The 23,842-nt window shown below is 47.3% G+C and overlaps 1 protein-coding gene across 3 annotated transcripts in view; it reads right to left on the reverse strand.

The window, feature by feature from the left end:
- The window catches only part of NPAS2 (neuronal PAS domain protein 2), a 190,073-nt gene that overhangs the window by 42,755 nt on the left and 123,476 nt on the right, over window positions 1-23,842 (reverse strand). For all 3 annotated transcript variants that reach the window (XM_057558519.1, XM_057558518.1, XM_057558520.1), the window contains 4 exons: window positions 21,994-22,085; window positions 14,917-15,006; window positions 3,488-3,608; window positions 2,378-2,491 (listed from right to left, as the gene is read on the reverse strand). In XM_057558519.1, the coding sequence (XP_057414502.1) occupies window positions 2,378-2,491; window positions 3,488-3,608; window positions 14,917-15,006; window positions 21,994-22,085 (417 nt within the window). The remainder of the gene's footprint in view (window positions 1-2,377; window positions 2,492-3,487; window positions 3,609-14,916; window positions 15,007-21,993; window positions 22,086-23,842) is intronic.

The following is a 23,842-nucleotide window of genomic DNA, read 5'->3' on the forward strand; positions in this document are numbered from 1 at the left end:
TCCATCTTAGAAATTCATTTGTCTGACATTTTTTGCTGTTCTAATCCAAGTGAGAACTATATTTCAGTTTTTCCACAATTACATTTGGAGACTCTTGTCTCAAGAAAGCTCCCCTAACTTTGGTTTGTTTAGCAGGCTCTGCAAAGACACTCTGGTTTTAAACTCTTGGTTTTAAAATTTCCACTTTCAATGCTGTGTGTTTATAGCAGTAACAGTTCCCCCCACCAAAAAAAAAAAAATCACACATAACTTCCACACATTCTTTCAGGCAAACAAACATTGTCTCAACTTGAAGTGAAAATAAAGCCTTGCTGGTTAAAAAAAAAAAAGTCTCAGGTATGCACAATGAAGCCTGCCTATTTCCTTGAAATCCTCTAAAACGCGATAAAAGACAGGAAGCTTCAAAGCCACGTTCAGTAGCATCTTAATGAGAGTCGTGGAAATGTACATTCACAGGATAACGCTGCTCACCAGCCAATCACAACCCGGTACCCTACATTAAGTGCGTGTGCTGTTGTCATGGAGACACGTGGGAGCAGCATCCCATAATTCCCACAGTCTCGGCACTCTGGGGACCCTTCCTTGCATGCGGCCAACTGGGATAGGCTGCTACCCCAGCAGCTGGCATTATGGCCACGGTACACATTTTAAGCAAATTCCAAACCACTGCTTATATTAATTCAAGGATAGAGGTGCCTGGTACCATAAAGCAAGAGGAGTGTCATTAAAATTCCTATGGAATGCCACGTAGTATTACAATGGGGCAGTGTTTCTCAAAGTCCACGACCCTTTGCATCAGAACCCCAAGGTTCTTTTCCAACCGCTCAGTCCCAGCCGCGCCCTCAGGTGTGCTGAACTAGAATCTTCCAGGGGCATCTGAGAATCTGCATTGTAACAGGCTGCCTCACCCAGGGAACCACAGAACCGGGCTGGGTCCACGTTGAGTTTTCCACGAGGTACCCCTTAGGTCAGTTTCTTTACTTAGTTGTATGGTTCATTACACACGTGTCTCATGAGGTTCAGGAAAGCCTCTCAGATGAGTCGGATTAGACACGGGCAGGTCTTGGCTTCATCCCGCTTTGCCCAGATTTAGGGGCCCCCTTGGGAAGGCTGACCTGCCACCACTCCCAACCACTCGGGCACCCCGAGCCCTAGGTGGGGAGCTTCCGCAAAGGGCCCCAAGTTGGCCAGGGAGCCCATCATCCAGGCATCAGCCCTGAACACTGGGCCTGGGGGATCATGCTATTTAGCAAACAGTTGGAGCCTCTCAAGCAAAGCATGTATATTTACGCAAATAACATACAACAGGGACCGTCATTAGGACTCAGTGCCATTACTTTGGCTGCTTCTAATGGAAACTCTGGGACTCATTCGACGGGGGTAATAGACTGGACTGTGGGTCCGGAGTTAAACAACAGCAAGCGAAGCAGCACAAGTCAGCTGCCAACATCCACTCCCTTGTGTCACCCACCGGCCCACCCCCTCCTTCCCGGGGCTCACCTTTCTGTATTTGTTTCCCTTTGCCATTTTTTTCTCCTTCCCTCTTCTCTCTTTCTACCATTCCCTGTCAACACCTCGTTCTATTCCCCCCGCCCCATCTTTGCTATTTTATGAAACGTTAGAGCTTTCAAAGTTAGGTGTTTTGTGTTGGGTTTTGAGGACTGGCCACTCTGTGCCGGGCTCCCCAGTGGGGCCGCGTGTTGGGACTTGCGTTGCTGAATCTCTGGCGTCAGGCCTGCATCCCCATTTTGCCTGGGTCAAAAGTAAAACGGAGCGTTGATGTCTGCTTGAGAGTTGCAGCCTGGGCTTGGACAATTAGTTATCTGGGTAATTTCAGAAAGCAAGATTTTACTGCTTGGCTTATGCTGCCTGATAATTCATCTAAGGGAGATGGCTGGCTCCTCAGAAAAGGACCATGTCCTGTGCATTAGGGCCAGACTTAGCAGAAGGGCCGTGGAGTAGAGCTATGAAAACAGGCTGTAAAAAGCAGCCTGTAAAAAGGAGGATAAAAATGCAGAAGCCAAGGTTAGGGATCTTCATGTGACAGTGAAGCCCTGTTTGGCTGTGTGTAGGCTGAACCCGTTCTTTATGAACCGTAAGTTGTTGCTTACAGCACAGAACTATTCCATTAGCCTGAAAATAAATAAATGAATACGGTGCCTCTCAGTGGGACTTCATGGGCTGGCATAAACAGGTGGGGATGCGTGTTCTTCCCGAATGGGAGATACCATTTAGGAGCACAAAAAAACACATCTTGGGAACACAGAAATCCAAATGCAAATATGGAAAGCACATATGCTTGCCCTTCCTCCCGCCCCTACGTGCACGTTTGCGTGAGAAAAGCCACTGCCACAATTATACGACAATGAACGCTTACCATTGTTGTAAGAGCGAAAATTTCCTACAAATTTTATGTATTCATAAGTTGGAAATTCCTTTGGGTTCAAGCTGCCTCTGAGAAGATGGCAATAAAACTCTAAATCGTTGTCAGCTGGGCCATTAAAGGAAAAAAGGAGAAACGGAATGAGAGCATTACACTGATTCTAGACTAAACAAGCCGCATCTTGTGAAACTCACAGGGTTTGGTCAACACATGGCCGGGCTATTTCTCTCATTATGACTGACTTTCAGACATGGTTTTATAACCTTTGCAACACAGGTTTTTCCCCTCCGTAGTTTACAGATGTTTTGCATTCCATACTCGGACCCGATTAGTCTTAATTTGCTCACAGATGTCTGCGGTTGGTTCTGTCGGCCTTAATTAGTTCTGGTTGTTTTCATACTGTATATTAAAATAAAGCTGCTCAGATAGAGCTGCTCTCTTTAATTTAATCTTTCCACTTTGCTCTGAAGGAAAATCAGATGTACAATGGGACACATTATTCACGGAAAATGGACTAAGGCTTGAATAAGTACAAGGCACCCTTGCTACTGCCATCAAAATGCATGCTTCATTAAGTGACCAGACCAGCTTTCTATCCAGGCCGCCAATTTTGACAAAAACTTTAAAATTCCATAAAACCTGCAAATGTATATAAATAACCAGATGACAGCCTCAAAAGAGAATTTGGAGTTTTGACCTAATTATTCAGTTTTTAGTTGGTTACTTAGTATCATAAATACAAATCTAGCCTCATAGTGTCCTCCAAAATAAGCAGATTATTCACTTATTTTTGTACCCTTTATTACTAAAAGGCTCTCATGTGGGGGAAAAAAAAAGGGATCTCTTGTATTCCATGCAAAACAAGTTATTATTCTTAAGCTCTGTGCTTTAAAATTTTCCGCATAAAAGTTCAACGTCTTACATATTCCAAACTCCGGTTTTAGCTTTGAACTTAAAATATACCTCTAAGGATCTTGGAAATGTTCTGAGTCACAAGGAAAATTATTTTTAAAATTAGTCCTCCCTTCTTAATTCATTCTAACCTCCTTTCAAAAGTGACATTCTCATCTTTCTATCTCGTAAAACCAGTGAAGTTAAACTTACATTTTAAGTGTTCTGGGGAGGGGGAGTCCGTCACGAGCATATGGGAAGAAAGCATTTTGTAGACTTCTGAGTGTTCTTGTTCTGGAAGGAAACGTAACAAATTCTGATCCGTGACATCCGACTGGAAAAGAAAAGAAAGAACCAAGGCACACATTCCACAAAGACGAAAAATAAAAGCAAAAGCAAAACCTGAAACTTCGTGACAATTCAGAACTGGTTTCTGAAATGAGAAGTTCCAGATCTGACTTTCTGTGAAGACTCTGTAATTTTGAATTGTAATCTAAAAGGGTTTACCTGTTCAAATGCAAACGTGCTATTGCCTGTGGGCCTGAGAAGGAACTAAGACTCAAGCCAGACAAACACGCATCGGAGCCCCGTGTGCTGACAACAGCCCCGTGTTCTGGCTGGGGCGGCATGGCTGGCGCGGAGCCCCAGCTCGAGGCCAACCACGCACATGAAGGCCCCTGAAGAGCCCATGGGTTCCTTCTCCGACCCCTAGGCCAGCAAACGGCTGACTGTTTACTTCTTAAAGGTCTCTAATCAAAGGAACTGTACTTTTTTTCTGAGGACCTGGGCACCCGTGGACACAAAATAAATACAATGGAGTCTAGACTCAGTGTCATCCAACAGAACGGTCTGTGATGATGGAAATGGTCTGTAATCTGCACGGGCTGTTAGGGAAGCCACCAGCCACAAGGCTTCGGAGCACCTGAAACAGGGCTAGTGTGACTGAAGACAGAATTTTTTTTTTTTTTTTGCCTCACCGCACAGCTTGTAGGATTCTTAGTTTCCCCATCAGGGATCGAACCTGGGCCCCGACAGTGGAAGCACCAAGTCCTAACCACTGGACTGCCAGGGAAGTCCCTGAAGACAGAATTTTTAATTGTATTTAATTTTAATTATTTTAATTGAAATTTACATCACCACATGTGGCCGGTGGCTCCCATAGTGGACAGTGCAGGTTGGAGATCACGGTGGGGAGAGAGGAGACAGGCACTTCCCTATCCCTCAATAAACTCACCCCCTCCTACAGCTTCAAACACGGTCTGTGCACACCCTTTCATTTGCACGCCAAGGCAACTCGCTCTTGGGTGTGCTGACTTCACATTCCATCCGCCTCCCAGATGTACCTGGGGACCCCAGATCCACATACACTCCCAATGTCCTCAGTATCTCCTCCCCCCGCTGTGTTTTCTGTCCCCACGTATGGTGTTGTCAAGCGGTCACCTGCCCATACCCGACACCCAGCTGGCATCCTTGACCTCTCCCTGTCGTCTTCACATCCAAACAGTGTCCCAGTGCTGGGAGATTTTCCTCCCTCGGACTCTCTCAGATCCATTCACTTCTTTTCCTCTGGCCTCTACCCTAGTCCAGGCCATCATCTCCTCTGGGGAGTGAAATGGTCAAGCTGGTCTTCCCACATCAACTTTCGTCTCTGTCCAATTTGCTCTCCGCCAGCAGCCTCGTATCAGACCAAGTCGCCATCTTGCCAACTAACACAGCATCGTAAATCAACTCTACTCCAATATAAAACAAATATTTTACAAAAACAAACTTTCGCTGGCTTCCCGCTGCTCCCGGGATGAAGCCTAAGCTCCTCAGTTCATTAGTCAGGCTCCGCACAGCACAGCCTCCGCTCCCAGCCCTTCTCCAGCCCCCCAGAGTGCCTCTTCTCCGGGTCGCCCGCGCTACTCTTCCTCCGGGCCGCCCCTCGGGCTGCACCCGCAGGCTGGAACATTCTGCACCCCCCCCCACCCCGTGCTCAGTAACTCCCGTGCTTCCTTCAGGTCCTGGCTTCGAAGTCACTTCCTCTGAGAAAGCACCCGTGACAGCCCCTCGCCCGGAACAGGACCACCACTGCCCCTGCTCCTGTGGCCGCTGCGCCCGTGTCATCTGCGCCCACCGGGGAAGGGCACGTCTGTGACCACGTAGTAAGCCCTGGGAGGGGCCGGCGAGGCAGGCGAGAGCCCTGGAGGTGGGGTGTGAGAGCCAGCTCTGCCCTCCAAGCTGCACTTTGCTTGACGGAAAGACGAGGGGGCTGTGAGGGTGACACGAGCTGGCTTGAGTCAGCTGCCGATACAAGGGCGCACGGCGAATGCCAGGCGTGATGGGGGTTACTAGCCATGTAGGAAACAACTCTAAGTTTTCTTGTTCCTTCCCACGATAACGTGTGGCCCCTGCCTGCCTCACCCCTGTACCCCTGACATCAGATGGTGCTTGGCCTTCAAGAAAAACATGTTGATGAACGGAAAGAACAACATGGCAAGTGCTCTGATGGAAGTAAAAACCAGGCGCCTGGAGAACTCTGAGCCTGGAGTGCTGAATCCAAAATGACAGGGAAGGGGAGCCTCGCAGGGACAGTTCCCACGGGGAGGGATCCTTGCGGCGGGGGTTGTCTGGGGACGAGCGGTGCCCGCCAGGCTGCCCGGGTGCTCCGGGCAGGGGCACAGCCCACACAGAAGTGGGGATGCGGGTGAGGGTGGGAGCCCTGACAGCACAGTGGGTGGGGGAGCAGTGGGGAAGGGCAGTAGGGCTCGGGGTTAGCAGCCCACAGAGGAGTCAAGGCTGAGCCTGCGTGCCAGGGGACCCACGGGGGTACGTGGAGGAAGGCGGGCAGGGCTGTGCTTGTATTTCGGACCCTCTAGTGGCCTGGGGAGGAAGGGAGCACAGGAGCCAGCCTAGAGGTGGTCGAAGTCTGAACAGGTCCAGGGAAGGGGAGACACAGAGGAAGGGGCCGCGTGCAGATGACTCAGCCAACACCACCATCCAACGGACACCAACTCAGGGGGCCGTGTGCCAGCCGCGGCTTCCGGCACCGGAGGGAAGCACAGCAGAGGGGGCAAGTCCCTCCCCTCCTGCAGCCACGGTTCCAGGGCTGTAAGCATGTGCTTGGTGGCTGAGGAAGGGCAGGGCAGCAGTGGAAGGAGGGACTTGGGGGCCCCCAGGCTCCCTGCTTGGACGCACCTGTTTTGATCTCTGTGGACTCTGCAATCCCCCCCCCCCCCCCCCCCCCGCCCAACTAGCTGTGCTACCATTTTCTCATTCTGGCTTTCTCCAAGTTCCTTCTGATGTTCTTGACTTTATTTTAAGCCCAATCCCTTTAGTTTTTTAGAACATGACTAATGCTCACACATGACAGTACTCTCTCTTCTTAAAGACATTTCAGATACTTGAAAATGCTAACTCCGTCACCGCATGGTCTCTTCTCGGAGGGCCAGTCAGAAGCCCACTTCCCTGATGGAGGGGGTGGCAGAGCGCGGGGTGGGGGGCCGCCTGGCCTCGCTGCTCCTGTGGGACACGGTTGGCAGGTCACAGGGCATCTCAGGTGACAAGTTCTGCACAGAATAAAGATGAACACTGGAGGGAGGCGGGGGTCCTGAGGATTATGAGTTGACCCACGAGGAGGGCTCAGAACACACTTGGCAAACAGCAAGCTCTTTCTATGCCTTTGCTCTTATACTCATATTAGGCCATTCCCATGTGCTGGAAACCAACACGAACAATGATATTTTGAGAATTTAAACCCTAGTGCTTATAGGAGAGTAAATTATATCTGCAATTGAACTGTCCCTTGAATGCGCTGAGCTCTGTTTATTAAAATCATGGCAATTACAGAGACGAGGGAGGGAAGGCACCATCTTCACAGCTGAATCACCTTATCAGGAACATCATTCTCCTGTTGGAGGCGGGAGGTTCTCCAGCCAAACTTATTGCTATGCCCTTGGCTACTCTGTCAAGAATCTGGCCCTTTTCTGAGTTTCGCACTAAATGCCTGCTCTAAATCCGCAACAGCACTTCTCCTACCTTTTCTCTGGAGGCCCTGTGACAGCCTGGGGAGGATGTGAACAGACAGGAAGCACATTCCTCTCTCTGTCTTTTGAACCCACAGCACCGGTGCAGTCGCATCAGCAAAGTTAAATGAGCCTGCACAGGAGTCCACAGGCTGGCCGGCTGAGCTGGAAGCTGGCTGTGTGGACATCCAGTTCAGGATGTCCCCAAGGGGCCCCAGCAGTTCTGACTGGAGATCTGTGTCGGCCACGGTTAGAAGGGGGATCGGTGAGAAGCCTCATGCTGAGAAGGGGCAGGACTGGGCTGGGGAAGCAGAGAGGGCCCTGGGCTCCCGAATGACCAGGGCGTGGGAGGCATACGTGATCTGCTTTGATTCAGTTTAGATTCAGAATCAAACTGACGGCCAAACAGGAATGCTTTCCGAAGACAGTATAGAGAATAGCTTTGACCCGGGAGGAGTGAAGGATGAATTCAGGTAGAAAAAGGACCAACTCTAAAGACTCTCTCTGTTCATCAAAAGACCCTAAAGAGTCGGAAAGGCAAACCACAAAGTGAGATCAGATATTTGCGACACACAGACCTGTGGTATAAGCCCGGAATGAAGGGTCAGTGTGATATGCTGCCTTGTCATTTGGCAAAACCGAGAGGGCCTTGACTGGACCAAACAAAATCCTCCTCCCCACTCTAACGGAAAGTTCCTTCCTGCCACCGATAAGGTCCCCTAGCTAAACAAGCCTCCTTACTGTTGGGGGTGGAGAGAAGCAGCCGCAGTTACTGTTCGTCCTGCAAGTGGGTTTCAGTGCCCTGCCAGCCAATCACATCCTCCGTGGGAAGCAGGGGGGCACCCCACCCTCTTGCTACTACCACACCACCCCTGCTTGTTCACTCTGTTCCCTGCATGGCATGTGGTACGCCCCTCCCTGGGGCTGTAAGTACATGGGATTAATACACCATCAGTTAATACACCGTCTCACCTGTCCAGTATCGGCTGTCGTGTGTTTGGCCATCCCTGTCACCCTAGGGCAGAGTGACGAGGAGGCGATTAAAACCATACCTGACAGAGGACTCGCGTGGAAAGAACGCTTACAAATCATTACACAAAAGACCCAGACAGTCCAGTAGGAAAACGGCAAAATACCTGAAAGAGCATTTCATGGAAAAAGGAAATCCAAATGGCCGACAAACTATGCAAAGACACTCAGTCACACCGGCAACTGGGAGAAAAGCAAATCAAGACTCCATGAGATGCCTTCGCATGCTAGGTTGACAAAAACTGACAATTCTGACAATACCAAGTTCTGGTGACATGGGGGAGCTGGAACTCTCCACCCCGCTGCTGGATACAACTCGGTATCACCTAGTAAGGGGGACGGGTTCCCACCCCACAGCCCAGCGATCTTACACACAGTCAGCTCTCTGAAGGACGCTTGCAAATGTTCATCAGGAAATACATACAGACATCCACAGACACACCCTCTCAGAGTTCCACACTGGCCTGGGGGCAGGGATTGTAGCACGTGCCTACAGCAATGAGGACAAACCAACGACGGCTACTCTGGACGGTGTGAGACACGAATCCCTTAGCAAAGCTGAGCGAAAGGAGAGGTCACCAGAGTACACTTCCTATGACTCTGTTTACAGAAAGCTAAACCAAAGGTCATACTAAATTACAGTGATTAATGATGAATTAAAAGTTGGCAGGGGCTTCCCTGGTGGCGCAGTGGTTGGGAGTCTGCCTGCTAATGCAGGGGACACGGGTTCGAGCCCTGGTCTGGGAGGATCCCACATGCCGCAGAGCAGCTGGGCCTGTGAGCCACAATTGCTGAGCCTGCGCGTCTGGAGCCTGTGCTCCGCAACGAGAGAGGCCGCGGTGGTGGGAGGCCCGCGCGCCGCGATGAAGAGTGGCCCCCGCTCTCCGCAACTGGAGAGAGCCCTCGCACAGAAATGAAGACCCAACACAGCCAAAAATAAATAAATAAATAAATTAATTAATTAATTAAAAAAAAAAAGTTGGCAGAACTGCAGAGAGAAACAAGGACACGATGGTGTGGAAGTGGTCATCTCTAGGTGGAAGGGGGTGGTGTGATGGGAAAGGAGCGGACAGGAGCTTCTGCGGGCCTGGTCATGCTCTGTTTCATACCCTTGGTGACAGCTACACGTATGCTTGCGCTCACCTTATCATTAGTTTTAAAACGGAACCTATGTTTTATACATAGTTCTGCAGGTATGATGCAGAAAGATCAAAAGGCACATAAAAATCAAACAAATCTAACTGGCAACCTGGACCCTTTTAACCTGTGATCAACTCTGAACTGCAGCCACACCTCCCTCTTGGGGCCCCTCCTAGACAGAGCATCCACCCAGGTCCGCCCTGACATGAAGCCACCTCCGACAAGCTGACCTGGACCAGGTGGGCTCTCCCAGCAGGTGAGGACACGTGGGTGACGGAGGGCAGAGGGATGCTTCCTGGAAAGCCCTGCGCGGCCAGGGACTTGCTGCTGCATTTCATGGTATCATAAGCCAGGCGCTCTGTCTTCCTCCTCCGTGACCTCTTCTCCCTGGCTGTGACCCCTGCCCCAGGAACTCGGCCCACTGTCCCCTTTGACCTTGGACTTCCAGCCAGAGCTTTTACTTGGAGAAACAGCATCACACAGAGGTATTTTTTTGGTGAGTAGATTTCTCCAACTTTATAGTCACTCTGTGCCTTAGATTTTTTTGGGGGGATGGGGGAAGTTGTGTTATCCATGCCTGTATTTCTCACTTCTGAGGCACTGCCCACTTGTGCCAAGCTGTTTGCAACTGCTCTCGATGCAGGAGCCCCACTTGCAAACCCAGTTCCTCATTCAGTGAGCATTCGGGCACGTGGGTATCTGCTCGGGGCTGGGGACAGGGCTTCTGCCTGACGGGCTAAGTGTGATCCAGCTCCTTAGGCCAACATCGCGTTCATTAACAAATCGGAAAAGCAATCCGGGAAGTTAAATTTTCTAAAAAATCAATGTCCAAACAGGAAACACAGACTGTGCCCACTTTGGGTGTCATTTGGCTCTGCCTCAGCCATACTCTTTCCCAATTATGTCCAAGGCATGTGATGCTCGCCCCTTGATCTTTTTCCTGAAAGGTTTTCATGCAGAAGCCCCTTGAGCCCCTGGTCCTCCATCAGCATGCTCATCTGCCAGCCCAGGTCTCTTCCTTGACCGCCTATGTTAGTTCTAGATGCCAAAATGCGCTGGCGTCACCACCACGGATAAGTTTTGATTTTCCCTTAAAATCATTTTCTGCTTTGAGCTATTTTCTTTTTTCTTTTCTCTGTCAAACTGGAAAAGAAAGTTCTAGGATCTTTCATCAGGAAATTGCTGTACAAAAATCTATCATGGGAACTTTGGAGTATCTGAGTTTCTAGTGGTAGGAAGGACACACAGAGAGATGCTGAGACTTTTGACAGACTTAGAAGAAGAAAGGAATTCTTGCTGCTCTCCCCCCGCCCCCCAGTCGCCAATGGTCCCCCAAACCCAGGCCACACAGGGCGCGGTGGGACCCAACGCCTGGCATGCCAGCCCGTGATGCCAACAGGGGGCGTCCCTGCTACCGTGAGGCCCTTGGCCTCCTGGCCCCAGCCCGCTGTCTCTGCTGGCTGTGCCTCGATTGATGGCTGCCTCTTCCATGAGACAGGACATTGCCTTCCAGGTCCTCATCCTACCTCTGCTCAACACCCACCCCACCAGAGAGCATTCAGCTTCACGCTGTCACATGTAGATGTCCGAGGGGTGGGTAAGCACCAAGTTCTGGGGTCAAAGTGTCTCGAGTTCAAATCCCAGCCCCACCACGTGCTGGCTGTGGGGCCTCAGCTGCTCTATGCCTTGGTCTGCTCATCTGTGAACAGGAGTAAGTGCCTATTTCATAGAGTCATCATAAGGACCAGTAAGTATAAGGAGAATGGACCTTCTAAGTGCTTTAACCATATTAATGCATAGAAGGGACTCTTAATAGTGCCTGGTACATAGTAAGTGCTCAATAAATATTGGCTACCTTTTTATTAGTCTTTAATGGCTTAACAGATGAAATCTCTCAACAAAATTGCAAACCCTTAAGGTTTAAAGAATCTCAAACGGATTTGCAAATGAAGCGACTGACAAGGGATTAACCTCCAAAATATACAAACAGCTCATGCAACTCAATATCAAAAAAAAAACAACCCAATCAAAAAATGGGTGGAAGATCTAAATAGACATTTCTCCAAAGAAGACATAGAGATGGCCAAGAGACACAAGAAAAGATACTCAACATCACTAATTATTAGAGAAATGCAAATCAAAACTACAATGAGGTATCACCTCACACCAGTCAGAATGGCCATCATCAAAAAAATCTACAAACAATAAATACTGGAGAGGGTGTGGAGAAAAGGGAACCCTCCTACACTGTTGGTGGGAATGTAAATTGGTACAGCCACTATGGAAAACGGTATGGAGGCTCCTTTAAAAATCTAAAAATAGAGCTACCACATATGACCCAGCAATCCCACTCCTGGGCATACATCTGGAAAAAACTATAATTTGAAAAGATACATGCATCCCAATGTTCATTGCCCCACTATCTACAATAGCCAAGACCTGGAAACAATTTAAATGTCCATCAACAGAGGAACGGTTAAAGAAGATGTGGTATATATACAATGGAACACCACTCAGTCATAAAAAAGAATGAAATAATGTCATTTGCAGCGACATGGATGGACCCAGAGACTGTCATACTGAGTGAAGTCTGACAGAGAAAGACAAATATCATATGATATCACTTACATGTGGAGTCTAAAAAAATGGTACAAATGAACTTATCTACAAAACAGAAATAGAGTGACTGATGTAGAAAACAAACTTATGGTTACCAAGGGGGAAAGGGGGGGGGTAGGGATAAATTGGGAGGTTGGGATTGACATATACACACTACTATATATAAAACAGATAACTAATAAGGACCTGCTGTATAGCACAGGGAACTCAATACTCCCCGATGATCTACATGGGGATAGAATCTAAAAAAGAGTGCATATATGTATACATATAACTGATTCACTTTGCTGTATACCTGCAACTAACATAACATTGTAAATAACTATACTGCAATAGAAATTAAAAAAAAAAAAAGAACCTCATATGGGCCATTTGAATCACTGCATTGTCTGTGGACAGGTCCTGGGCTTGTACTGAGTAATAAGCAAGTTTGAACTGAAGTGAACTAAACTGAAAGCAGAATTCCTAAATGGCAACCCAAATCCTCAGCATCAGACACGCACTAGGTAGAGAGGTGGCGAGTTTGGGCTCTGCGCTCAGTGGGCCTGGCCTCAGCCCTGCTCTGCTCCTCGCCGGCTGGGCCACCTTGGTCTCATCCTCTGTCAAGCGGAGGTGAAAGGGCAGCTGTGTGATGGGCACCAGGGAAGTTTCTTGTCCACCACCAGCAGGGATACAGCGAATGCTAAGTAAAAAGGGGGAAGAAGATGACGATTTGGGTAAAAACTGGACAATGAAAGCTACAAGTAAATAGAAGTTAAATGTGGAGATTGTCCATTCTGGCCTCACCTCCGCTGGGGAACGTGAGGGCTGACTCAGTGTGCGTCTGGGTCCATGGATAGGCACTTAATAAGCATTCAAATGGGTCCGGCATTGACAAATGAGAGTTGGGGTCATTTCTGGCCCTTCCAGAGTATGAAAATAATTCATAAAGGTGATGCTAAGTTGCTCCAGAATTTCAAATCAGAATTCCCAGCTTACTAAGTCCCCTCTGCCACGTATGGCAACTGGGTCATCAGGTAATTCCAAGAGTAGAAATCAGAACAGTGCAAATCCTGTTTCCCCAAACAGCTCTGGGTCACTCCCAGGCCATTCTGGAGTTGACATCTGTTTGCTTTCCATCAGCACCGCTCACTGCCCGATCCTGTCCACTCAATACAAAACCCAACGCCCTCCAAAGAAGCACCCCACCTCCTCAGATCAGCCCAAAGAAGCCGTGCTGATTTGACGGGGTCTCATCACTACTCCAGCATGAGACGAAAATCAAGATGAAACTGCTTTCCCGACTCCTTAGGGCTGAGTGAGAACCAGCCTCTTCTGACGGCTCTCAGAGGAGAGAACCCCTAGCCTCGTGCACCCTGGAAATGGGCTGAGCCACAAAGGTCAGATGGATTCAGGGTAATGCAAAGGTATCTGCCTTGCAAAGTAAAAAATGCTTTTCTGGGCTACAACACACAGTGACCCACAAAGGGAAAACACCGACGGTGGTTTTGATCTACATACAGCATCGTTTGCAGGAGCAACAGGAGGGGGGAGTGGCTTCTGAGGAAAAGAATGATCCAGGACGATGTGGAATCCTGGGCCATTAGGGAAGCTGGGGTCATCACCGCCGGCAGGGGGGCACGCAAGCTGCCCACACAGCAAGGCCACAGTGCTCCCGGGCAGGTGCGGCTAGGGAGGGGCCACCATGGTCCTCCAGCATCACCTGGCCAGCGATTCCCTACGAGCAGGCACCCAGGGCAGCTGCCACCCTCCCATCTGTGTCCTGGCCACGCATCCACCCACGTGTGGGAGTCGGGGTGGGGGGGGCTCAGCAGTTTGGCGGGGCTTTTTGGGAGGAGAGAGAAGAGAGGACGTTTTATCCCAAATCAGTCCCACAGGTGCTCCTGGTACAGCTTCCTTCCAGGTCGGTCTCTGTGGGAATAAACGATGGTGTGGCGGGAAATGGAAGGCTGGCCAGACGCCTCCGAGGGGCCCTCCAAGGTGGACCCTCCACCAGCCGGGTGCTGCTCTGTGAGTCAGAGCATCCTGACGGGGGTATCAGGGAGCCAGCGAGGCTCAGGCTGAGAGGAGGGAGTGTGATGGAAGATGGGAGGGGGAGGGAGAGGGGGTAAGGGGGAGGGGGAGGGGAGAGGGGAGGAGAGGGAGGGGGAGGGAGATGGGGGAGGGAGGGGGAGGGAGATGGGGGAGGGAGGGGGAGGGAGATGGGGGCGGAGGGCCCAGGACCACACGGCACTCGCCCTCCTCCACGCCCCACCTGGCTCGCCAGGACAGGACGGCAGAGCTTGCCCTCCTGCTCAAACCCTCCTTGTTCCTCAAGTCCTTCCTGGTCCAACAACATCTTCCCAGAGTATTTCACTCGCCCCCTCCCGCCATCATCCCTGGCACTGAACCCTTACCACCAGCAAGCGTCACAACCTACTGCATCTCAGTTACATCTCCAGCGACCCCCAAACCCCCTTCTGTCCCCAGCTGTCCGGTGCACATCCCTCCACCAGCTCTCAGGGGACCCTGTCGTTCTTTGCAGGTGTCCGTCAGCCTCCATAAAGGCTCTGAGCTCTGCTAACTGTGCCGTAGGCTCACGGCTCCTGGGTGGTGTCTGGGGCACTGGAGGGTCAGGACGTGCACCACAGCCCCCGTTCCAGGTCTTGCTCGTTCCGGGATGACACAGGCCTGCACCCGCCTCCCTCGGGCAGCCTCCGAGGCTTGGCCTCGGCCTGGTGGAGGGCACTCCTCGGCCCTCCTCACACACAGACTCCCGCACACCTGCAGCGCCCCGGCTCTGAGATCTGAATGGTCCTCGGGGAAGGAGGATCACACGTACTGGCAGAGGCCATCAGAACAGAAACTCACCGGTAAATGCCCAAGGAGAGGCGTGATGCTGTCAGAAACGTAGAGGATGCTGCCGTCCGTCGTCACAGCGATGATGAAGCCGTCTAATGCCTGCGGAAAACACGGCAGGTGAAGGCTCCTCAGTCGTGCTTTTAAGGACGAGAGGGTTCCCGAAGCCAAGGACCCCGGGTTAGGACGCCAACTTTATTTCGTAACCCTTCAAATATTTTCACGACTAACCTCACAGCACTTTCCTGTCTGGCACATAAGGCGGTTTCTTACACAGAATTTGTCTAGCCCAGGCAAACTGCTTGCAAAGCACAAAAAGGCTCGGTGAAAAACGGGACCTACTGGTATCATGAAACAGAATTTAGCCATGGAAATTACCTAACTAGTTTTTTTTTTTTAATGTCTAATTAGGTTTAATCTTAAAAGTACAAAATGAAAAAAATCTAGAATGTGTTTCAAATAATCTGAAATAGCAATCCTATGACAGTTTTAACAACTGCAATTTCAAACACCAAGGCTTGCATAACTTCACAATGTAATCATCTCAAAACATGTGATCAAAAACTTCGGGTAGGAGCTTCTTTCATAAATCCTTTGAGGATAGCTACCACACTTTTGGCTTCGGGCATTTCTTCGTGTTCCACTTTAACAATCTCCAAAAGGATATCTCTGCCACCACAGTTCTTTAGGAACATGAAACATTGAAACGAAGCATAATGATTCATTTCAGCCTGCCAGATAAATCTCTTCAAATTATCTGTGTCTTGTATGGCCTTTAGTTTAAAGTTCTCCAGGACTTGCCGAAAAAGAAAAGGGTTACCTCCGTCAGCACCATTCAAAAAAGCCTGCATTCCATCCTCACAAGACCAGTTGCTTCCTGCGCCGTGGAACTGAGGCTGGGAGCTACTACAGTCGATGATCACGGACTTAAGCTGCTCCTCCGTGGCCACGCACAGAGACGTCATGGTGCCTTCGTGAATAAAGCCTTGGAGACTGGCCACACTCAGAAACCTGTGAATGTCTCTTTTTGCTTTTTCATCTGATTCTTTAACCTCAACACGAGTATATAACTCAGAACAGCGTGTAGCAGAAAGGTAAGCTTCTCCTGAAAGAGATGAACCACCCTTTGGATTGGGCACACAACATCCTCAAACCAGCTGCTCGGGTTGGACTGTATGTGGTTCTCCCCAGCCCTTTCATCACAATTCATGTTATTTTTCAGCCCTTGAATATACTTGTCCAATTCAAGCCTGAAAAGCTCAAAGTCCTTTTTCAGACCCTCCTCAAAAGCAGACTGTATACTCAAGAGTATACTCAAGGGAAGCAGTTTTTTTTTTTGTGGAAAAGGCAGTAATAACAACCGACTCTGTAACCTGGAGTTCTCAGCTCCACAGATGCAACATTCCCCAGCCCTTCAAAGACTGCTCCCTTAGAAAGACGCTTAGAAATGAAACTGCGCAGCTCTGGCTCCACTTCAGAGGGTAGATTAGCATCCATCAAGGAGAGGCTGAAATCATCACCAGAGGGAGTTTCTGCATCTGTGCCACTTGGGCTTCCACCATCACTGTCCGCTCACTGCCGTGCCAATCTGCTTCCGCGGTAGCTGTAGACACAGTAGTGGCTGCTGGGCAGCGGCTTGTCTCCACTCCTCGGCGGGGCCACCCTCCTCGCTGCTTTCTAGCTCCTTCTCATCCCCATCCAGCGATTCCTGCAAGGAGGGGAGCGTCGCGGCGGCCTCTGACCGGCCCTGTACCTAAGTAGTTTTAACGATAAGCGTACCTTTGGGCCGAATCAGAAGTATCACAATTACCCATTAAAAGATGTCAGTGATATTTTACGGTCCTTGTCCTCCTATCCCCAATATCACTTTGAGTTCACTGGTAAACATTTACTAAAAGATATCAGACCTCACAGAGGTATTAAAAAAAAAGAAAAACTGTGCCTGTTGGTTGGTGTAGACCTCTGCTTACATCCATTGCCTTAGAAAGACCTCCTGAAGGAACTGTTTGTAAAGAACATTCACATGAATCCACCAAAGTGAAAGGTAAGGGCCGTTGGGGAAGTGCTGTGTAACTCAACTAGATCCATGAGAACAGCTGTCCCTCGGTATCCATGGGGGATTGGTCCCAGGACCGCTGCAGACACCAAAATCCACAAATGCTCAAGTCCCTGAGAGTTGCCCCCATATCCGTGGGCTCTACATTCTCAGATTCAACCAACCTCGGATGCGGAACCCACGGACACGGAGGGCCAACTGTATTTCAAAATAACTGGAAAATTCATTTGTTTAGAAGTTTTCACTGAGTGCTTGCTCTATGCTAGATGCACTGCTCTGGGTGCTCATGAGAGAAAAGATAGAGGCCATCCATGATTTCTCACAGACTCACTGACTGTTTTGTTTTCAGGTTCCTTATCAGATGATCATGACGCTCTCATAAGACACATGAGAAAGGTGATTTCTAAAATTCAGACTCTCTTCAGCAGAGAATGGGGTCATCCTGGCAACTGGCTCTATGGGCACATTGATGACATGGAGGAGATGCAAAACAAAGTCCATCTCCCCAAAAACAAATTTTTGAGGACGTAATACGCTCAGGCAGACCATCCCTGTAAACTATCACTGTTGCCTCACTGACTGTATTGTTAAAATAGCATCTTCTGCAAATATGGGAATTTTTCCACTTTGGGGGAAAAACCCCCAAACTGAAATATGTGTTTAGAAAGTTCTGGAAACATTTTGTATGCACTCAGCTATATCCTCCTAGGGTGTTACTGAGCATCTGCACAGCCAAAGGGCACGGATTCCTTCAGGGTAGGAGGGTGTGGCCAAGTGCATGGCAGCAGTAAGCGGAAATAGTCCAGTAAGTGTGCAGAGAAGGGCACCCACCATCACCATGCACCAAAGTGGGAAAGAGTTCTTTTCACCAGGAATATTAACATGTGGGTCATTTACTGTTTAACACTTACGTACTGCAGGATTTAAGACTGAAAAATATATTAAAGCACATTTCTTAAGTGGACCTCATCCTCTTGGAATTTAACTGTGGTTTTCACCTGGGGGCAACTTTGCCCCCCTGGGGATATCTGGCAATGTCTGGAGACATTTTTGTTCGTCAGTTCTGGGGTGGGTGCTCCTGGCATCTAGCGGGTAGAGGCCAAGGATGCTTTGAAACATCCCATCTACAACACACAGGATGTCCCTACAACAAAGAGTTATCAGGTCCGAAATGCCAATAGGGCTGAGCTGGAGAGATCCTGGATCAGATTTATGGCTCATGGTGAACACCGAGGTACATCCTAGTGACCTTTATTTCTTTTTCCCTTAAGTATTTTTCTAAATTAAAAAAAAAAATCATATAAGCAGTGCTCCTGGAAGTGAATTTTTTTGAACAGGTGGAGGCACTGTTGATGACGTCAGCTGGACCATTTTGGAAAAAGTAGGTTAGAATACCGGGAAAAGCAGGAGCAACATAAATTCTCCCCTTGCACAGGGAGCCTATGCCCTCTTGAATTTGTAAGGCAAGTGGGTGTTAAAAAGCTGAAGGTATTTACTGATGGAAGATAACGCTCATCAGCCCATTGGCGTTTTCCATCAAACGCACACGAATGACACCGAGTCACTGCTTTAAGAATGCTCGCGATGGTTTTAGGAGTCCCATCAGCGGCATTTGAGAGGGACTCAATAGAACGTGATTGAAAAGCGATGTGCTCCTCTTACTGCAATGGGGACTCTGGCAGGAGCTTCAGGGACGCCAGAGATGCCATAATGGCCCGAGGTTCATACCTGCCACACACCAGACGGAAATGAAACCACCCCTTTCTGCCAATTCCTGGCTCTGACAGAATGTTTTTTGTCTTCTCTGGGACAACATCTGGGCTAAGAGAAAAGATGGCTGTAGCTTTTCTGAACAAAGTTCAGAAATACCACACACTCCCTAATTGCCAGTCAATAAGAGCGTTCCCTTTTTTGAGTTTACTTGTTCCAATGCTTATAGCCACCATCTTGGCCAGTTTACACTCAACCAGCTTGGCTGGTCTGCGACCAAGTCATTTTGTTCTTTCAAATTCCATAACTCTACGAGTTCTCATGGAGTCTGGTTTGGGGCTTTTTTGGGAGGAGAGGGAAGAAGGAGGGATTCACATCCAGACGGCACCAGCAGTGCAGTTCCCTGGGGCCTGACGGGCTCTGTCCTGGGTTTCATCTTCGTTTAAAAGGGAACCTCCTGGTTATGAAGACATGGCATCTGGATTCCTCACGCTCCCTGAAATGGCTCTGAACAAAGGAGGGGGATATGCAGCTGGAATGGGACACACACTATGGAGAAGCTGTGTCCTGGAAAATGAGAGCATCATCCTGTGGGAACCATCATGGGGAAGGTGCCGGAGGCTCCAGTCACCCGTCACTTGGTCGGTATCTACTGAGGGGCAAGAGGGTAGAAGAGGAACCTAAAACAGTCAGAGATAAGTCAAAAGTTCTAGTCGGTGGGTTTCCCATATGTCTCAAAGATGCAATTCACCCAGAAGGTCCACTTGTTGTACAGGCTTAATTTCGGGTCCAATTCACTCATCTAGCATGATTTCCTTTAGACTGGCTTTAGGGAGTCTATACTGGGAGCAGAGGAAAGTGCATAAAGCATATCCGTACAAATCTAAGATCTTCTTTTTCTAGAAATTCCAGTCTCCTAAGTCTCAGTTCAGCCCAAATTTTTGTCTTTAAAATAAAGACTGTTATAAGAGACAAAGAAGGACACTACATAATGATCAAGGAATCAATCCAAGAAGATACAACAACTGTAAACATATATGCAACCCAACATAGGAGCACCTCAATACATAAGGCAAATGTTAACAGACATAAAAGGAGAAATTGACAGTAACACAGTGATAGTGGGGGACTTCAACACCTCACTTACATCAACAGATCATCCATACAGAAAATCAATAAGAAAACACAGGCCTTAAATGACATATTAGACCAGATGGACCTAATTGATATTTATAGAGTATTCCATCTGAAAGCAGTAGAATACACATTCTTTTCAAGTGCACAGGGACCATACTCCAGGTTAGATCACAGACTGGATCACAAAGCAAGCCTTAGTAAATTCAAGGAAACTGAAATCATATCAAGCATCTTTTCTGACCATAACGTTATGAGATTAGAAATCAGCTACAAGAAAAAAAAAACTGCAAAAAACACAAACACATGTTTTGGAGGCTAAACGATATGCTACTAAACAACCAATGGATCACTGAAGAAATCAAAGAGGAAATCAAAAAATACCTAAAGATAAACGAAAATGAAAACACGATGATCTAAAACCTATGGGACGCAGCAAAAGCAGTTCTAAGAGGGAAGTTTACAGCGATGCAAGCTTACCTCAGGAAACAAGAAAAATCTCAAATAAACAACCTAACCTTACACCTAAAGCAACTAGAGAAAGAACAAACAAAACCCAAAGTTAGCAGAAGAGAAGAAATCATAAAGATCAGAGCAAAAATAAATGAAATAGAGACTAAGAAAACAATAGAAAAGATAAATGAAACTAAAAGCTGGTATTTTGAAAAGATAAACAAAATTGATAAGCCTTTAGCCAGACTCAGCAAGTAAAAAAGGGAGAGGGCCCAAATCAGTAAAATTAGAAATGAAAAGGGAGAAGTTACAACCAACACTACAGAAATACAAATGACCATAAGAGACTACTACAAGCAACTATTATACATTGTTAACCTTATAAAAGTCCTGTTTCCTCAAATACTTTTGATACCCTGAAACTCCCTGGGGGGAAAAAAAGCTGTGCTACAGACTTTTTAAGAGGGTTATATGCTACAGGGTTATGTGTTTTAATTACTTTTTCCTAAGAATTAAAAGATAAAATGATTTCTGTGAAGTAGCATAATGATGCATTAATTCAACATGATATTTCACAAGCTCCTCTAAATTTAACATACTTAAAATGCATTGCTTCTGGAGAAAGTTCTGTATTTTCTTTAAATATAGTTCACATGCAGATTTAAGTATCTTTCATTTCATGCAAATGTACATTAATGCTTTTATATTTCATAATATTTGGACATCTTCATTCTGGCATTTTCTTACTCCAGTAACTTTCTGTTTTCTGCACACTTAATCTATGTAAATTAACGTTTACATCAGTCTTATATAGGCACATAAGATGAGATCTAGACAGACAGATCCCAAAGAGCCATTCTCTAAACCCCTGCCAGGAACCACTGACACAGCCAGTGTCTAACTTCCTCTGGCTGAACCCCTCCGTCCCAGGTTTCTTCTTCTAATTCAAGGGCCCAGACATGCCATGTCTGGGGCTTTCTCTCCGTCCACCATTGTATCCGAACACTCCCAGTCTTATCCCCAGTTCAGAAGTCAGCACCATCTGGATGTTTGTGCAGTGACTTATCTTCATCTGTACTGAGAAGGTTCACCCATAGGGAAACGTGATGTTGAAGAAGGCCAGGCACTCAGATCAGTCAGATTTCCTCAAATCCAGCCCAGCAGATGGGCGTGGGCCCTTAACGTTCCGGAGGAAGAAATGTGAGCATCCTTCTTGGCACAGAGAGACCACGTGCTGGGTGGGGAGGCACAATCACGTATGGCTGATATCCACACGTCTTGTTGATGGAATAGGAGCTCAAGTTAAAAGCATTATTTTAAAAGAAGACTTTTGCTTTCAAAATGTGTCCTACTAAGGGAAAAATATATAATTGCTGCATTATATTCTACATAAATACAGGGCAGAGACACAATCCCCTCGCTCTCCCTACCTCCAACTCTGTTCCTGCCTGGCTCCCCCACTAGGTGTCCTCTGGTTGGGAGATGTGAGTGGGCCGGCAGTCACCATGGCAACGGTACGCACTTGCATTGAGTTTGGGGCTTCTCGCTTCTACTGCCCAACTCGGCGGTAGCCAAAACATAAGCAAGAGCAGGCAGATTTTTCAAGAGTCTATCTGTTCCCAGCCCTCTTTCCAGGGTCAAGAACAGTTGTTTACTTTGGGCACAGGGTCTTATCTGGAACAAGCAGCTACATTTTAATTTGCAACCCATTAAGCTAATTGGAAAGTGCATTTCACCTCCAACATCAGCTGGGTGAATTCTTCATTACTGAGGAATGAAGGTTTCCAGTCCTGCTGAATGTCACAGATTTCCGTTTGCGCTGAGACTTCTAAAAAAAAGCATAAACAAGCTTTTAGATGGGAAGGCACCTAGAAATTGGGATTAACAGATGAAGCACACATTATTTCTATGTGATTTTGTGTAAATGTGTAGTTTAACGAAAGAAGCTGATATAAGGACTTAGGTTACTCTGATTTCTGAGGACTGGGTGCTTTGGATACAATGGGCTTAAAAACACCTCTTGACGTTTTCACACCCCTTTAATGAGGCTTCTGTGAGGAGAGAACCCCACCCTCTGCACTGGGTGTACTGCCTACAATTAGCAGGTAGCACCATGCCCTTGAATTTCTACATGACAAAGCCCATCAACAGCGGTTGGAGTTAGGTGGTTGCCACCTCTCAAGGCAACAGGAACAAGGACAGGGATGGAGGGTCGCATCCTTAAGCTGCTTCTTCAAGGTCAAGATGAAACAAAATGCTTTAGTGAGCTGGTATTTTCAAAATTCCGGAAACATCTTAGGTGCGTAGTACCTAACCTACTGTGTCTGTGCAGATTGTAATGTATTTTTCAGCATTTCCAGTTCCTGAAGTATAATGTGCTATACAAATACATGTTACTTAGTTGCTTTTAAGGCCAGGATTTACTCTTCCCAAAACTTTTTTGGGTTAATCTGTACTTTGCCTGTCTCAAGTAACTACCTTGTTTGGAAGACGTTTTTCATATTTGTAAATTTAATAGTCATTGGTCTACACAGGACTCCTTAAATACTCTAGTTCTCCTGCCCTTTTGTCTTTTTTTTTTTCTTTATCATAGTTGATGGAAATTGGTTTTTACTATTCATGATTTGGAATAATTTCCTTCTGCTTCACAACTTGGTGACTTCATGTAAATTCTTAGGATTTTTGTCAAGTTTGGGAAAACATCAATCAAGTTTCTTTCCTATAAAAACTGTAAGATATCAGGGCATTTCACTTTTTTTTGGTTTACTGACTAATCTTCAAAGCTCTTTTTTTGTTGTTTTTTAATTTTTATTTTTTTACAATTTTTAAAGGTTACTTTCCATCTACAGTTATTATAAAATATTGGCTCTATTCCCTGTGTTGTACAATACATCCTGGAGCCTATCTTACACCCAATAGTTTGTGCCTCTCACTCTCCCAGCCCTGTATTGTCTACCCCCTCCCACCGCCACTGGTAACCACTAGTTTGTTCTCTATATCTGTGAGTCTGCTTCTTTTTTGTTATATTCACTAGTTTGTTGTGTTTTTTAGATTCCACATATAAGTGATATCACACAGTATTTATCTTTCTCTGTCTGACTTATTTCGCTTAGCATAATGCCCTCCAAGTCCATCCATATTGCTGCAAATGACATTATTTCATTCTTTTTTTATGGCTGAGTAATATTCCACTGTATATATGTACCACATCTTCTTTATCCATTCATCTGTCGTTGAACACTTAGGTTGTTTCCAGGTCTGGCTTCCGCCTTTCTGAAAGAGGGTGCTTTATTAACAAAATACCTCTGATAAGATTATTACGGGGAGCTCAAATGCTGTACTGAATTTATTTGTTTTTCCTTCAGTTTATCCCCCATCTTTAACCAATGTTTTGCTCCACTTTATGTAGTAAGAGGTTTCTTTAGGGGTTATTTTCTTGGTGCTAAGAAAAACCCACGTAGCTATGATTTCTCTCTCTACCTCAGAGAGAATCATATTCTGTTCAACAACTTCCTAGAAAATGCAAATTGTTCAGGCAGATAATCTATAAACTTAAAACGAGGAGAGACATTTCAAGGCCTTCTC

Source organism: Balaenoptera acutorostrata, chromosome 12, assembly GCF_949987535.1.
Source record: "Balaenoptera acutorostrata chromosome 12, mBalAcu1.1, whole genome shotgun sequence".
Lineage (NCBI taxonomy): Eukaryota > Metazoa > Chordata > Mammalia > Artiodactyla > Balaenopteridae > Balaenoptera > Balaenoptera acutorostrata.